Raw genomic sequence first — 16,516 nt, 5'->3', positions numbered from 1 at the left:
TGGTGGACAGATCGGACACTTTTGACTCTATTTTGGGACCATTCACATTTAGACAGCGAGCAATGCTATAAATATGCACTGATTACTGTATACATGTGACTGGCAGGGAAGGGGTTAACACTAGGGGGCGATGAAGCGGTTAAATGTGTTCCCTAGGAAGTAATTCTAACTGTAGGGGGAGAGGACTGACTGGGGGCGGTGACCGATCGGTGTCCCTATGTACAAGGGACACACCATCGGTCTCCTCTCCCTGACAGGACTTGGGTCTCTAAAACAAAAGAAAGGATTCTTCTGGACAGCCACACTCCGAGCAAAAGTTGCCTTTATTGTAAAATCCAAGATAGAAAAACAGCACTACATGTCACAGCATACCGGCAAAGCTGACGCGCTTCACACTGTATTTAGTGTTTAATCATAGCTGATTAAACACAGAGATCCACATCCCGGGCTCTGTGACGAGCAATCGCGGGTGCCCGGCAGACATCACGGCCGCCGGGCACGCACATCAGGTCCCCAGTGATGTGGGGAGTGCGCACGGGAATTCCAGACAGTCATATGACGGCCGCCCGGAGGGACGGAGGGTTCCTGCGGCTGTCATATGACAATACGTTGGGCAGGAAGTGGTTAAAGGTGCAAATTATTGGGCACAGTACAGTAATTTTTAATCACCAATCTGCAATAATTTCTTATTGTTCTGGTTGCTCTAAACAGATAAAAAGTAAGATGTGATTGATTGCTAGGAGTTATAGGGGTTGATTTACTAAACCTGCAGAGTGCAAAATCTGGTGCAGGTCTGCTTAGAAACCAATCAGCTTCCATTTTTTTTTGTCAAAGCTTCATTGAACAAACCGAAGTTGGAAGCTGATTGGCTACCATACACAGCTGCACCAAATTTCGCACTCTCCAGTTTTAGTAAATAAACCCCATTGCATCTTTTTGTTTTGTGTGTTTTGTGATTGTAAATAATTTTGCAAAGTATTTTTCCTCAATAATTGGAGAGTCACACCAGACCGTTATCTACTGAGCTGATCACCTCCAAAAATGTAAAAGGCCTCCAGATGAAGGACCTATCTACTCTCTCTACAACTATACTGTGAGGGCCCATGCTGAATTTTAATGGGGTTGTAAAGGTTTGTTTTTTATTTTCTAAATAATTGCAACGAAGGGAATTTGGGAATGAAACAGTGGGCTAAATGGGGACAAAGTAATGAAACAAGCCATAGATGAAATGTTCATGTATTGAGAAAATAGAATATTTAGTAAAAACATATAACTTGTACAAAAGTACAGAACATACATTTCATACATAATACAATAATTGATATAAAAATACATTAAATAAATAACAGTCCGTGACAACATATATAGCCACATAGAGGTTGGGCATAACCACGCAATAGGTGAAGTATAAAATGTAAATAGATCATAGAAGTACTGGTTGATCAGAATGGGTCCCATAAACGCGTATAGCTACATCTTTGTAAGCCCGACGCGGCGTTTCGTGTGTATGAAAAACACTCATCAGGGGCGGATGTAGTGGGATATCTGGAATACAGATTTGATTAGTGATCAAGGTATTAAAATTGGATCCACCAAAAAAGAGGTAGTAAGTTAATTCTGGTTGCTTACATAGTATGTCAAAGTGGTAATGTAAATACAGTTAAGACCAAACATATGCCCGTCCCGGGACAGAGGTGGCAGACCAGCAGGCAAACAGCAGAGCGCATAAAGCATCCCTCCCAGACAGCACAGCGACCATGGGTAAAGTAAAATTATAGTGTATCCTCATAGTACAGGTAGGTATCTTAGACCTTTTTTTTTTTTTGTCTGCATCCCGGGATTGCGATGCACTTCCCCCCCTTTGGGGGTACGGGCGGTTACCGTCAGTGCATCGGCGTTACGTGCCATCCGAGTGATGTCCTTATTGGGCGTCGCCCTGTTGTATGGCTAGTATCCATCACAGCTGATCAAGTGGGTGTGTGTAGCATCTCTTCAGTACAGGCAATTGTGCTGTCTGATTGAGGGCCCCGCCCCCACACTGTCCAGCTGACGTGACGTTGGGGGCAGTCTGGTGCATTTGCTGGATGTATTTAAGCACCTTCCCAGCTCTTCAGCCAGTGGCCATTTTCTATGCAGGCCTTAGAGCTGTCACTAGCTGTGGCCATCCTACTCGCATTCCAGGTATCCTTTGTTAATTTTAATGTATTTGTTATGCCCTTATCCCCTTACCATGTGGGTCACTGTTTGATGGACCTATTCATTCATTCATTACAGATACCTACCTGTACTATGAGGATACACTATAATTTTACTTTACCCATGGTCGCTGTGCTGTCTGGGAGGGATGCTTTATGCGCTCTGCTGTTTGCCTGCTGGTCTGCCACCTCTGTCCCGGGACGGGCATATGTTTGGTCTTAACTGTATTTACATTACCACTTTGACATACTATGTAAGTAACCAGAATTGACTTACTACCTCTTTTTTGGTGGATCCAATTTTAATACCTTGATCACTAATCAAATCTGTATTCCAGATATCCCACTACATCCGCCCCTGTTGAGTGTTTTTCATACACACGAAACGCCGCGTCGGGCTTACAAAGATGTAGCTATACGCGTTTATGGGACCCATTCTGATCAACCAGTACTTCTATGATCTATTTACATTTTATACTTCACCTATTGCGTGGTTATGCCCAACCTCTATGTGGCTATATATGTTGTCACGGACTGTTATTTATTTAATGTATTTTTATATCAATTATTGTATTATGTATGAAATGTATGTTCTGTACTTTTGTACAAGTTATTTGTTTTTACTAAATATTCTATTTTCTCAATACATGAACATTTCATCTATGGCTTGTTTCATTACTTTGTCCCCATTTAGCCCACTGTTTCATTTAAAGTCCCAAATTCCCTTCGTTGCAATTTTCCGCACACGGGATGGAGATATAGTATGGATGTAATCTCATATAAAGTCCAAGACACAAGGATGGAGATACATCACAGAGGTATTCTCATTTAAAGTCCCAAACACCTTCGGGTGGTCCCCCCCCCCTTTTTCTTTTTTCTTTTTTTTATTTTCTAAATAGGCTCCTTTAACCTCCCTGGCGGTATGATTATTTCAGAAAAAAGGTGCTGAAAGCGGTACCATTATTTGCAAGGAAATTTGGCGTTTTATACTGTAGGTCTGTAATTCTGAGGCCCCGTACACACGACAGAGTTTCTCGGCAGAATTCAGCGAGAAACTCGGTCAGAGCCGGATTCTGCCGAGAAACTCTGTCGTGTGTACACTTTCGGCCCGATGGAGCCGCCGAATAAAATAAAACCTGACTGCTGACGCGATTCGCACTGAAACTAGTGCTTAGTCATAGTGACTAAGTACTAGTTTCAGTGCGAAATGCGTCAGTAGTCAGGTTTTATTTTATTTTGCTGTGACTTGTAGTGCTGTCCTTCTTTTAATAAAAGGCTACAATTTGTTCAGAGTGCGGCTGTCCTGGGACAATCTTTGTTCCTGCTTTGCTAAGTGCATTGCCTGCACCTGAGTTGTCTGCAACGGAGGATATTCATCTGGGTTCCCACCTGGAGCAGCTATTCCCTTTCCACTTTAAAGCGGTGGTTCACCCTAAATAACAACTTTCTTTTTTTTTTTTTTTTTTATTATAACATTTTTTATTGTTGTTTGCATATGTGAAGTACAAAAAGTAGTGCGCCAAGTTTCATAGACTTAACATAGTACATACACAAGCATACATTTTTCCCCTCCCCCTATCTCTGTATCATTATAATTAAGTGAAAAAAAAAGCCTCTTAAATTCCAAATTGTCTTCCCTTATGTCCACCATCCCCCCCACCGCCCCTCCAACCCTCACCCACCCATCCGCCCTCCCATCACACCTTGGACCGTTTTTTTAGGTTAATTTGCTTCGTTAAAATAAATCCTCCCCATAAAGGGATGTCCAATAGCGGGTTAAAGTATTTATTAAATTTGAAAGACTTCCTCTTCTTATATAGAGCATCCCGTTATGTCTAGCCAAGGTTTCCACATCCTCACAAATTTTCTATAGTTGCAGTTCAGATACTGGGAGGAGGTGATAGACATAATAAATAAAACTTTTAAAACGAATTTGGAAGCTGAATCCAAGGCATGCCTATTAGGCAGTATTGAGGAGGATAGAGTGCCTGTCGGCACCCTTGAGGTAGTGCTGAGATGCCTCTTCCAGGCAAGGAAGCTAATCGCGTGGAGGTGGCAGGCCCAGTCTCCACCCACTGTCAAATCTTGGGTTGTAACCATCAACACAATGATCTGGAGCGAGAGAGTGACACTTACTAGACAGGGCAAATAACAACTTTCTACCATGCCATTCCGCACACTAGCGTGACCTACAGTATGCCTTTATTTTATTTTTTTGCGCCGTACTCACAGTTTAATCATGTAGTGAAGTTTCAGACTCCTGCGGGGAATGGGCGTTCCTATGCAGAGGGAACATGATTGACGGCCGGCTATGGCGTGTCACGCTTCCCGAAATTAGCCGGAGTAGGACTCGGCTCTTCGCGGGGCTATACGGCGCCTGCGCACAGTCTAGGAGCTGACTGCGCAGGCGCTGTGAAGAGCTAAGTCCTATTTCGGCTATTTCCGGGAAGCGTGATGCGCCATAGCCGGCCGTCACTCATGTTCCCCTCTGCATAGGAACGCCCATTCCCCTCGGGGAGTCTAAAACTTCACTACGTGATTAAACTGTGAGTATGGCGCAAAAAAATAAAATAAAGGCATACTGTAGGTCACGCTAGTATGCGGAATGGCATGGTAGAAAAACAGTTTTTTTTAGGGTGAACCCCCGCTTTAACTACTAGATACTTGGGTTTATTGCCCTGAAGAAGCAGGTTTCACCCGAGAAATGCCTTAACAAAGGGAATACTGAATTATGATCATATTTTCTTAACAATATCCTTTTTTTTCATATATATTGTACTTTTGGTGTAAATGTTTTGACACACCCAGCTAGTATACCTTGCGATTCATGGAGTAGCTTTAAAAAGTGGATGTAAACCCGACATGTTTTTTTTTTTTTTTTTGATGCCACAATGTACAGTATATAATTTCCTATCATCTGTGCCCAGTCTTGCCACACAGAGTAAATCCAGCTCTGAGCAATCCTCTTTTATTGTTCAGTAAAATAAAACAGACTTACAGAGAAAAACCTTAGTCCATTCCGCCCCCTTGCTGTGAATGACAGGTTATTTACATATCTCATACAGTAGCTTCAGACAGGCATTATCTTTTAATTCCCACCATCACTCCTTTTCTGAAGTCATGTGGTCATCTGGATTTTGACTGGATGTTAGTGATCATAGCAGAATTCAGTGTAAGAAATACATAAGAAAAAATGTATGTTGACAAGGGGAGTGTAGAGGTGGGTGGAGAGTCTACTGACATCACAACTCCACCCACCGAGCTCCAGACAACAGATCCACCCACAGTGGGCCAGATCCACGTAGCGGATCGTAATTTTCGGCAGGCGTAGCACATCGTATTAACGCTATGCCGCCGCAACTTTGAGAGGCAAGTGCTGTATTCACAAAGCACTTGCCTCTAAAGTTACGGCGGCGTATCGAAAATCTGCCGGCGTATGGGCACGGAATTCAAATGTTAAAGATGTGGGCGTGTTTTATGTTAATTTTACTTGACCTGACGTAAATGACATTTTTTGTGAACGGCGCATGCGCCGTCCGTGGGGGTATCCCAGTGCGCATGCTCGAAATTAACCCGCAACATGCCAATGCTTACGACGTGAACGTCATTCTACGCAAAGCCCTATTCGCGAACGACTTACGCAAACGACGTAACATTTTCAAAATTCGACGTGGGAACGATGTCCATACTTGAGTATGCCTCATATAGCAGGGGTAACTTTACGCCGAAAAAAGCCTTACGAAAACAACGTAAAAAATTGCGCCGGCCGGACGAACGTTTGTGGATTCGCGTATCTAGCTAATTTGCATACTCAACGCGGAATTCGACGGAAGCGCCACCTAGCAGCCAGCGTAAATCTGCACCTTAGATCCGACGGCGTACTAAGACGTACGCCTGTCGGATCTAGCCCAGCTTCAGGCGTATCTTGTTTTGTGGATACAAAACAAAGATACGCCGGAGCAAAATAGAAGTTACGTGGCGTATCAATAGATACGCCGTCGTAACTTCTTCATGGATCTGCCCCAGAATCTGCAGTTTTTCAGCTCTAATGCCGCGTACACACCATCACTTTATGTGATGAAAAAAAACGACATTTTTTAAAACGTCAATTTCAATGACCGTGTGTGGGGGAAAACATTGTTTTATGTCTTGTGAAAAACGACAAAAAAAAACATGCTTCAATTTTATGTGTCGTTTTTCAAAACGTCGTTTTTTGTTTCACAAAAATTGACCGTGTGTAGCAAAAAACAACGTTTAAAACAATGTTATGAAGCGAGCTTCAATGGAAAAAAGTGGTGAACGTAACCTTGCTTTGCTAGAGCATTGTGAAAAAAAGATGGTGTGTAGGCAATGTCGTTTTTGAAAATTGAAGTTTCAAAAACGTCGCTTTTTACTTCACAGAAAATGTCGTTTTTTTCCATGACATAAAGTGATGGTGTGTACGCGGCATGATAACAGACAGAGGGGAGACATTTGACAGGTAAGGATACATGCAGGAGGCATCTATATCCTTATAGATCAGCACTATGGCAGTAGTTTAGAAAGGACAAGAGTGGGTTTACATCCACTTTAAGTCTATTCTATGTTGTCTTTTAATCATTGGAATGGATTGTCATCCTTAATTTCTAAAGTTTTTTTTGTAAAACTACATTTATTTATTTTAATGTTATCTTATTGAGTTGTTGTAAGTTCTTGCTGATGTTGTTTTGCTTGGTTACCTCTAGGGTTGTCCCGATACCGATACCAGTATCGGTATCGGGACCGATACCGAGTATTTGCGGGAGTACTTGTACTCCCGCAAATGCCCCCGATGCCTGAATAGAATACTTACGCCCCCCCCCCCGCCGCCGCATACCGCAAAGCCGCCGCTGCCGCGTTAATCAGCGTGCGGGGAACATTACAGGCAGCTTTCGTTTGAATAGCTGTATTACCCGCTGCGCCGTGTATAGACACTCCCCCTTGCTCGGCGGCGGCGACATCATCATCTACTAGGTATGGGGGACATGGCTGCAATATATGGGGGGACATGGCTGGATATATGTGGGGGGACATGGCTGCAATATGTGGGGGGACATGGCTGCAATATGTGGGGGGACATGGCTGCAATATGTGGGGGGACATGGCTGCATATGTGGGGGGCATGGCTGCATATGTGGGGGGACATGGCTGGATATATGTGGGGGGACATGGCTGGATATATGTGGGGGGACATGGTTGGATATATGTGGGGGAACATGGCTGCAATATGTGGGGGGACATGGCTGCAATATGTGGGGGGACATGGCTGCAATATGTGGGGGGACATGGCTGCAATATGTGGGGGGACATGGCTGCAATATGTGGGGGGACATGGCTGCAATATATGTGGGGGGACACGGCTGGATATATGTGGGGGGACATGGCTGCAATATGTGGGGGGACATGGCTGCATTTGGGCACACATTTAAAAAAAAAAGTATCGGAATTCGGTATCGGCGAGTACATGAAAAAAAGTATCGGTACTTGTACTCGGTCCTAAAAAAGTGGTATCAGGACAACCCTAGTTACCTCAACATTTTGCTAATATGAATTAGGATAGTAAACAACTATTTGTAAAATAATTAAAATGAAAAGATTTCTATTTCTCTTACCTTTGCAGAGAAGAAAATACGATGATAGAAGAAGCAGGAGGAAGCGTTTCATGGTTTGATCAGTATAGATTCTTCCTTTTGTGAAAATCCTGGGCTAAAGAGATTTATATACCCCATATTCGTTACAAAACAATCACAACAAACATCTGCTATATGCTGATAAGACCCAAACACAGCTTACTCACGTCTGCCAAAATTTCCATGAAACATAATAGATATCTGATAGCTGCTAATTGGGTACATAGGAAACTGAGCAGCAAGACAGAGCTTATGTGACTCCATGACAGCTTGTCATGTTTATAGTGGAAGGCAAATCCCACCAGATGAGAGCTTTTAAAGCGGAGGCTCACCCTAAATCTAAACTGCTGCTTAATCAGAGCAGCTCAGTATGTACATATACAGTTTGCTATCCATAATGTTATATACCATTGCAATACCTTTAATCTAGAGTCAATAGCAGGCACTTCCTGGTTTCCCTCCCACGGGAGTGGGCGTGTCGCTTCATCTCTCAGCACCCAAGTGTTTGCTGGGACTCTATCGCAATGTCTCCTGGGAGCACAGTGTCACGCTTCCCAGGAGACTATTCATAAGGCCGAACGATGAAATATCGCGTGATTTTACTTGACTCATGCAGAAGGTCACGTGATGAGGGTGGATCCAATTCCGCCATTTTAATTGTTGGCAAACAGTGCTCCTTCTGAGCTAGAGCTGATATTCAAGAACCTGTGCATACAGTCACAACGGGGCGTGCACTTTTCGTGACGCCGGCCGTTGTGATGGCAACCGAGAAGTGTTGACGGCGAGCAGAAGTGTTGCCCATGCGCGGGATAGAGCGGTGAATGCTGGGATATCAGCATTCACCGATTCCCGGAAGTATTTGCTTGTGGGCTTCACAATGCCCACAAGCAAGATGGAACTGTACTGCACGAAATTTTATAAATCTTTATTTACCGCCAAATGTCATTGCGGATGCCTACAAAATCCAGACAAGCGAGTACAAGCTTAACAATGTTAAAAGCAGTAGATGCACATGTAAAAAAAAAAAACTATTTCCCGCAGAACCCCCGCTTTAAGGAATAAAATTAATTGGGCATGTTAGGAGCTTGTTTCTTGGGATGTGATCCTAAAGACTGAAGAATAAAGAAAAAGTAGGTTGATTAAAAAATAAATTAAATAGAGTGAGTCTGTAAATAGTAATACCACACTGCAGAAGACTGAGAGAGCTTTGGTTTAAGTCAGCCATATATGGATCGAAATTCGTCTGGTTCAGCAGGGACCAGCCAAATTTCGATTCATGCACAGGTAGGCTGATTGGGAAAATTTTCTCTTGATCAGCACAGATTGCAATAGCTGGTGGCGCTGATCAGTGTATTCTGAGAGTGGGGAAGTCTCCCCCATCCACACCCACACATCAAGTGTGCGAATTGGAGAATCAAGTCTTTATTTTTCGTTCAACCTACTGGTTGAATGAAAAAATGACTAATGTTTTGCTAGGCTTATGCCGCGTACACACGATCATTTTTCGGCATGAAAAAAACGAAGTTTTTCCAACTTCATCATTAAAAACGATGTTACCCACACACCATCGCTTTTTGAAATATTATGAACAAAGCGCGGTGACGTACAACACGTACGACGGCACGCTAAAGGGGAAGTTCTATTCGCCTTTGGGCTGCTTTTAGCTGATTCCGTGTTAGTAAAAGACGATTCACGCTTTTTTGTCTGTTACAGCGCGATGAATGTGCTTACTCCATTATGAATGGTAGTTTTACCAGAACGAGTGCTCCCGTCTCATAACTTGCTTCTGGTCATGCGCGGGTTTAAAGCGTAGTTTTTGCCCACACACGATCATTTTTAACAACACAAAAAACGACATTTTGAAAAACAACGTGAAAAAATGCAGCATGTTCGAAAAAACCTGAAAAACGATGTGAAGCCCACACACGGTCATTTTAAATGATGTTTTCAAAAACGTTGTTTTTTTTCATGCCGAAAAACGATCGTGTGAACGTGGCATTACTCTTTATATATCTTTGTGTAAATGATTGTACTCTGACATAATGTAGGTCCCTGTTTATAAATTCTGTTAAGGACCCCTTTTATATTTTGGCTCTTACTGTGGCCAAATCAGTGCTATTAAAAAATATGCCAACACATTTACAAAGCACCTCATGGATTGATTTTAAAACAGAAATACCTCCAAGGAAAATAAGATCAGACTCAACATTTAACATGGGAAACTTGGGAGTCACACAGGGGGCTAGATTCAGATAGATTAGCGGATCTTTAGATCCGCGTAATCTATCTGATTTACGATCCGCCGGCGCAAATTTGAGAGGCTAGTGCAGTATTCAGAAAGCACTTACCTCAAAACTTGCGCCGGCGGATCGTAAATCCCCCGGCGGAATTCAAATTCCGTGGCTAGGGGGAGTGTAGTATTTAAATCAGGCACGTCCCCGCGCCGATTTAAATGCGCATGCGCCGTCCGCAAATTTTCCCGGCGTGCATTGCTCCCAATGACGTCGCTAGGACGTCATTGGTTGCGGCGTGAACGTAAATTACGTCCATCCATATTCGCGACCGACTTACGCAAACGACGTAAAAATTCTAAACTCGGCGCGGGAACGACGGTCATACTTAACGGGCGGGCGTTCGTTTCTGAATCGGCGGATCTCCTCATTTGCATATTTGTCGCGTATACAAATGGAAGCGCCACCTAGCGGCTGGCGGGAGATTGCAGCCTAAGATCCAACGGTGTAAGTCACTTACACCTGTCGGATCTAAGGGAGATCTATGCGTAACCTGATTCTATGAATCAGTCGCATAGATCCGACCGTCGGATCTCAGAGATACGACGGCGTATCAGGAGATACGCTGTCGTATCTCTATCTGAATCTCCCCCAGTATCTCAAGAGGACAATAGATCTTGCAGGAGCTCAACTTCTCTCTTGTCAGGTAAATTAATCTGCCTAAAACTGCATTATTTTTTAAATTGTGCATACTAATAAATGTTTTTAAACCCTCCAGCTTCCAATGACTGAAGTTAATACAGAACCAGAATCTGAGCTCAGTTGAACTCAAAGAGGGGGGTTGTGAGCATGTGCATTGGCATGATGCCATTCATTCATTCTGAATGGCACCACAATGGGTCTTCTACTGTATTGACGAGCACTGCATGCATTGTGGTGCAGTGCACTGCTGAAAATGCTGCATGCACAATTTTTGGTCTGTTCTGGTGCATTGTCTGGGCAGCTCAGTCTATAAATGGACTGCCTTAACCTCCCTGGCGGTATGATTATGTCAGATGTTAGGTGCTGAAAGCGGTACCATTATTTTGCATGGAAATTTGGCGTTTTATACTGTAGGCCTGTAATTCTTAGGAATAACTCACTTAAATCTGTCCAAACAAGAGTCTAGTAGACATCCCTGGTATGATAAAGTTTGAAACACAAAATCATAAATTATAATATAATAAATAACTATAAATAATTATAACAAATAGTAATATAATAATAATAATAAAAATTAATCAATAATGTAATCAAATCAACAACACTGACATTTTCTCAGTTGCAGAATTGTCGCTGTCATTACTTTCAGTGTTTGATGACGAATTTCCCCACAGATCACTATCGCTCAATTCTGCAAGTGATTCTAATTTATTATCGCTGTTTTCTAGCTGGTCTAAAATCACTTTTGACATAAAGGGAAACTTTTGGTTGCTATGGACAATCTACAGTTTGCAGGGAGAAAGAACCGTTTTTATTATATAAAAGTGCATGCAGGTCACTGTGCAGACCACTAGGGACAAAGGGGTGTGTAATTATTTTATACAGTACTGTAATCTGCAAGATGTATTGTGTGTTTTTATTTTTTTGAATTTGGTGCCAAACTCCGCTCATGTGCGTCGCAAAATTGCAGGGAACGGAGCTCGGCACTCGGGGCACTGTGTGAATCAAGCGAGAAGACAGCTCGATCACACGGGGAGACATCGCAGGATCCAGGGTACAAGGTAAGTAACTTTGCCTGGATCCTGCAATGTGATCCCGAGTCTGGCTCGGGGATACCGCTAATGGTACTGAAATTCCACCCTGAGCCAGACTCAGGAATGCCGCTAAGCAGGTTAAGGCAACATGTGTTAACATGCGAACCAACATATGTAAACACACTTGCATTTAAAGCGGAGCTCCACCCTAAAGTGGAACTTCCGCTCATCGGAACCCTCCCTCCCTCCGGTGTCACATTTGGCACCTTTCAGGGGGGAGGCGGGTGCAGATACCTGTCTAAGACAGGTATTTGCGCCCACTTCTGGGAACACACACTGCGGGGACCTGAGGGTAGTGTGTCACTCCCCCCCCCCCCCCCACTTCGCTAGACTCCAGGACAGGTAAGTGTCCATTTGTTAAAAGTCAGCAGCTGCAGTATTTTTAGCTGCTGGCTTTTAATATTTATTTTTTTATGGCGGAGCTTCGCTTTAAGATACTGCTGTAGACAAGTCTGGTTAATTGGACTCTGTAAAAGGTTTTTAAAATTCACTGAACCATCTATAATTTAAAATAACATTTCATCACCCCCAACACACACAACAAAGCCCCCAATGCACACATATATGGTGATTTATGAATTGTAATATGTCGATTTTGCCAAGCCCTGCTTATTAAAAGTGTAAATCTGCTCTAACACTAAAATCCCTGCATCTACAGACATCCACAATCTAATGCCGCATACACACCATCACTTTATGTGATGGAAAAAAACAAAATTTTCTGTGAAGTAAAAAACAACGTTTTTGAAAATTCAGTTTTCAAAAAACGACGTTGCCTACCCACCATTGTTTTTTCACAATGCTCTAGCAAAGCGAGGTTACGTTCACCACTTTTTTCCATTGAAGCTCGCTTCATAACTAGCTTCTGGGCATGCGCGGGTTTAAAAACGTTGTTTTAAACGTCGTTTTTTGCTACACACGGTCAATTTTTGTGAAACAAAAAATGACGTTTTGAAAAACGACACAAAAACTTGAAGCATGCTTCAATTTTTTTTTGTCGTTTTTCACAAGACATAAAACAACGTTTTTCTCCACACACGGTCATTGAAATTGACGTTTTTAAAAATGTAGTTTTTTTCATCACATAAAGTGATGGTGTGTACGCGGCATTACACTAACCTATCTATTCCTGTAAAGAAGAAATCAGTATACATACCTTTTTTGAAGCCGATCCAATCTGGTCTCCAGCAGCAGAAGCTCTGCAGAGGGCACATCCAACAACGGCTGTGAAATAAATGGGGTGTGACATCACCCATAAATTTACTATGGGGCTTCTGTTGTTGGATGTGTGTCCTCAGCATGGGATTGGGTCGGATCGGCTTCGGAAAAGGTGAGTATAATGATTTCTTCTTTACAGGGTTAGATAGGTTTGTGTTAGATTGTGGATGTCTGTAGATGCAGGGATTTTAGTGTTAGGGTGGACTTCTACTTTGGGTATGTATTAGTATGCAGTTAATTGTGCATTAGTATGTACAGTTACTTTTCCTTTATTTTAAGTGGCAGGTCATACACATAGGGGGTTAATTATGGAAGGTAAATCCACTTTGCACTATAAGTTCACTCAAAAGTGCACTTGGAAGTGCAGTCGTTGTAAATCTGAGGGGTAGATCTGAAGTAAGGGAAGCTCTGCTGATTTTATCTTCCAATCACGTGCAAGCAGAAATTCATTTTTTTTGTTTTCCTTGTATGTCCGCCTCAGATCTACAGCGACTACACTTGAAAGTGCACACGCTCGTGTACGCGATCGTGCGTGGATGGCGCCGATCTGCCCACCAGCCACACGCATTGAGTCCTACGTCATGCAGCGGGCGCGAGCCCTCTGGTGGCCACTAAGGGGAAGGACGTACCCTTATGGGATTTTGCGAGAGCAATTCCTGAGGACAGGAATTGAGAACCACTGTTCTAGTGCATGCCTGTCTACCAGTCAGTGTCTGTATGTCTGTCTCTATTACTGTTGGTCAATGTATGCCTGACAGTATATGTTGAGCAGTGCTTGTCTGTAAGTTAGTATATGTAACCCTGTTTGCCTGGGAACCTTACTGTGCAGCTCTGAGCCAGTAAGTGCTGCATTATGAGGATGCCTTGTGTTGTAGGCAGGTTGGTTTATCAGTTTTTCAGGCTGTTTGGGTGCGAAGGGTTAAATCTTTCTTTGTGCTTTTCTGAGCGTTTTCTGGGCTCTGGCCTCCACCCTATGCTGTATATAAAAGGGGGGATAGATCTGCTCAGAGGACCATCACCATTGGATCTCTCAGGTTTGCTGTAACCTTGTCAGCCACTGCAAACAACAGTGTCCCCACAGTGAAAGTATAACACACCATCAAACTCCACCACAAATATGTATAAAACAAAGGAAGAAATCTCAAAGTGCTATCCTCTAGCAATGGTGTTTTATTTTTAAAAGTATTACACTTACATACATGAAGAAATGTCAAGTAGTAAAACACTCCAGCACGGCCGCAATGTGATTAAGCGTGCCAAATGTGTTACCCAGGGCAGGACTTAGGGTGGTGGGGGCCCCTGGGCTTGAGTGTTGAAGGGGCCCCCTGGAGCCAAGAATTGGGGGGGGATCGAAGTTGTTGAGCGGGGGGGGGGGGGGGAATGCCTCTCAGGCCCCGTACACACGGTCGGTTTGGTCCGATGAGAATGAACCGAAGTTCATTTTCATCGGACCAAACCGTCCGTGTGTATAGGCTATCGGTTTCCTTCGGTCCAAAATTTTAAAACATGCTTCAAAACCGAACCGATGGACCGCTGCGCGATCGGACCAAACCGTTGGTTAGTACAGAAAAGCATCGGTTCAAAACCCGCGCATGCTCAGAATCAAGTCGACGCATGCTTGGAAGCATTGAAGTTCGTTTTATTCAGCACGGCGTGTGTTTGACATCACCGCGTTCTGACCCGATCGGATTTTGGACTGACGGTGTGTACACATATCAGGCCGTACGGCCGCTTCAGAGGTGAACCCATGAAAACGGTCCGTCGGACCATTCTCATCGGTTTTGTCAGACCATGTGTATGGGGCCTCACCTGTGCCAACAGCCGAGGCCACAGACTGTCATTAGCCCGGCTCTCGGCTTTCTTCCCTTCAGCAGCCACAGTCCTCCACACACCGCTCCGGTTCCTCCTGCTTCCGTGCTGCCTCCTCTTGCAGTGCAGGAAAATTAACCCTTTTGCGGGACTGCGGGAAGAAGCTGTCTGTGTGGGAAAGTCCCGCAGAATCCGTGCGTGTTGGGAGGTATGGTATGGTTTGGGGCCCCTTACACAGCTTAAGGCATGGGCCCCCTGGAGCAGAGAACCGGGGCGGGGGGTGCTGCCGCCTGAAATTGAGAAGCGGGGGGGGGGCTGCCGCAAATTGAAAAGAAGAAATAAATAAAAAGATATATATAGATATAAAAAGGGGGGTAGCCATCTGGGGCCCTGGGGACCTCTGGGCCCTTCCTTTAATAAAAAGAAAAAATAAACCTCTGGGCCCTTTAATAAAAAAATAAAAAAAATAAACATTTATAAAAAATACATAAAAAAAGGGAGGTTGCCTCTGGGCCCCTGGGGACCTCTGGGCCTTTTAATAAAAAATAAAAAAATAAACATTTATAAAAAATAAATAAAAAAAGGGGGGATTGCCACATGGGGCCCTTTGGACCTCTGAGCCCTTTAATAAAAAAAATATATATAAAAAAATGTAATTTTTTTATTAAAAAAAAGGTGGGTTGCCATCCGGGGGCCCTGGAGACCCCTGGGCTCTTTAATAACAATAATAATAATAATAAAAAAAAAATATATATATATATATATATATATATATATATATATATATATATATATATATATAAAAAATGTATAAAAAAAAGGGGGGTTGCCGTCTGGGGCCCTGGGGACCTCCGGACCCCTAAAAAAAAAGGGGGCCCCCTATTGGGAGGGGCCCATGGGCTTGAGCCCAGTCAAGCCCAATGGTAAGTCCGGCCCTGGTGTTACCCCATACAAGGCATCAGTCTTCAATCCCAGGAGAAGCCATGTATGGAGAAACGCGTCAGTTAGAGCTAGTAGTATGACGTTATCACACACGGGCACGTGTGAGGACATTGCTGCAGTGTTTTACTGACATTCCATCATGTTTGTAAGTGTAATCCTTTTAAAAATAAAACATTATTGTTACAGTAAAGCACTATGAGATTTCTTCCGTTGTGTCACATACCTGGTGGAGATCGAGTTGTAGAGAGGGCTTCTCTTGCACCTCCTGTCCAACGCCCCTGGTAGAGATGACAGGAGAGTGAAGGACACAGAATGGCACGAGGGCCGAGATAGTAGATGGCACCGGCTGGGCCTTAGCAAGAACCTGATGGCTGAAAGGCGCCAGTCAGGCACTGAAGACTGGAACTCTGTGTCGCTGGATCAGCAGACGGAGGCGTAGTCGAAATGTAAGCCAGGGGGTCATCAACAGCCGGGCAGGTACTGAGACGTGAGGCAGAGGCTAAGACAGGATACAGGCCAGATTTGGTACACATTCGGGCAGCAAGGTACATGAGCATAAGATAGGAGCAGAGTCAACACAAGCCGAGGTTGCAGGTAGGCAGGCGGAGGTCCAAGGGCAGGTACAGGTGAAGACGGGTCAAGACACAAGAGACTGGAGCAGATCTGGTAACAAGAAC

General features: G+C 43.7%; 1 protein-coding gene across 1 annotated transcript in view; it reads right to left on the bottom strand.

Annotated features, from left to right (window-relative positions):
- LOC120928317 (granzyme A-like) overlaps positions 1–7,939 on the bottom strand; it is a 37,276-nt gene extending 29,337 nt beyond the window's left edge. The window contains exon 1 of the mRNA XM_040339416.1: positions 7,826–7,939. Within this exon, the coding sequence (XP_040195350.1) occupies positions 7,826–7,877 (52 nt within the window). The 5' untranslated portion in view covers positions 7,878–7,939. The remainder of the gene's footprint in view (positions 1–7,825) is intronic.
- Positions 7,940–16,516: the final 8,577 nt, after the last annotated feature.

This window comes from Rana temporaria, chromosome 1 (assembly GCF_905171775.1).
Source record: "Rana temporaria chromosome 1, aRanTem1.1, whole genome shotgun sequence".
In the NCBI taxonomy this organism is placed as follows: domain Eukaryota; kingdom Metazoa; phylum Chordata; class Amphibia; order Anura; family Ranidae; genus Rana; species Rana temporaria.
Note: the sequence above shows the minus strand (reverse complement) of the source record. Positions and strands in the feature narration are given on the sequence as shown.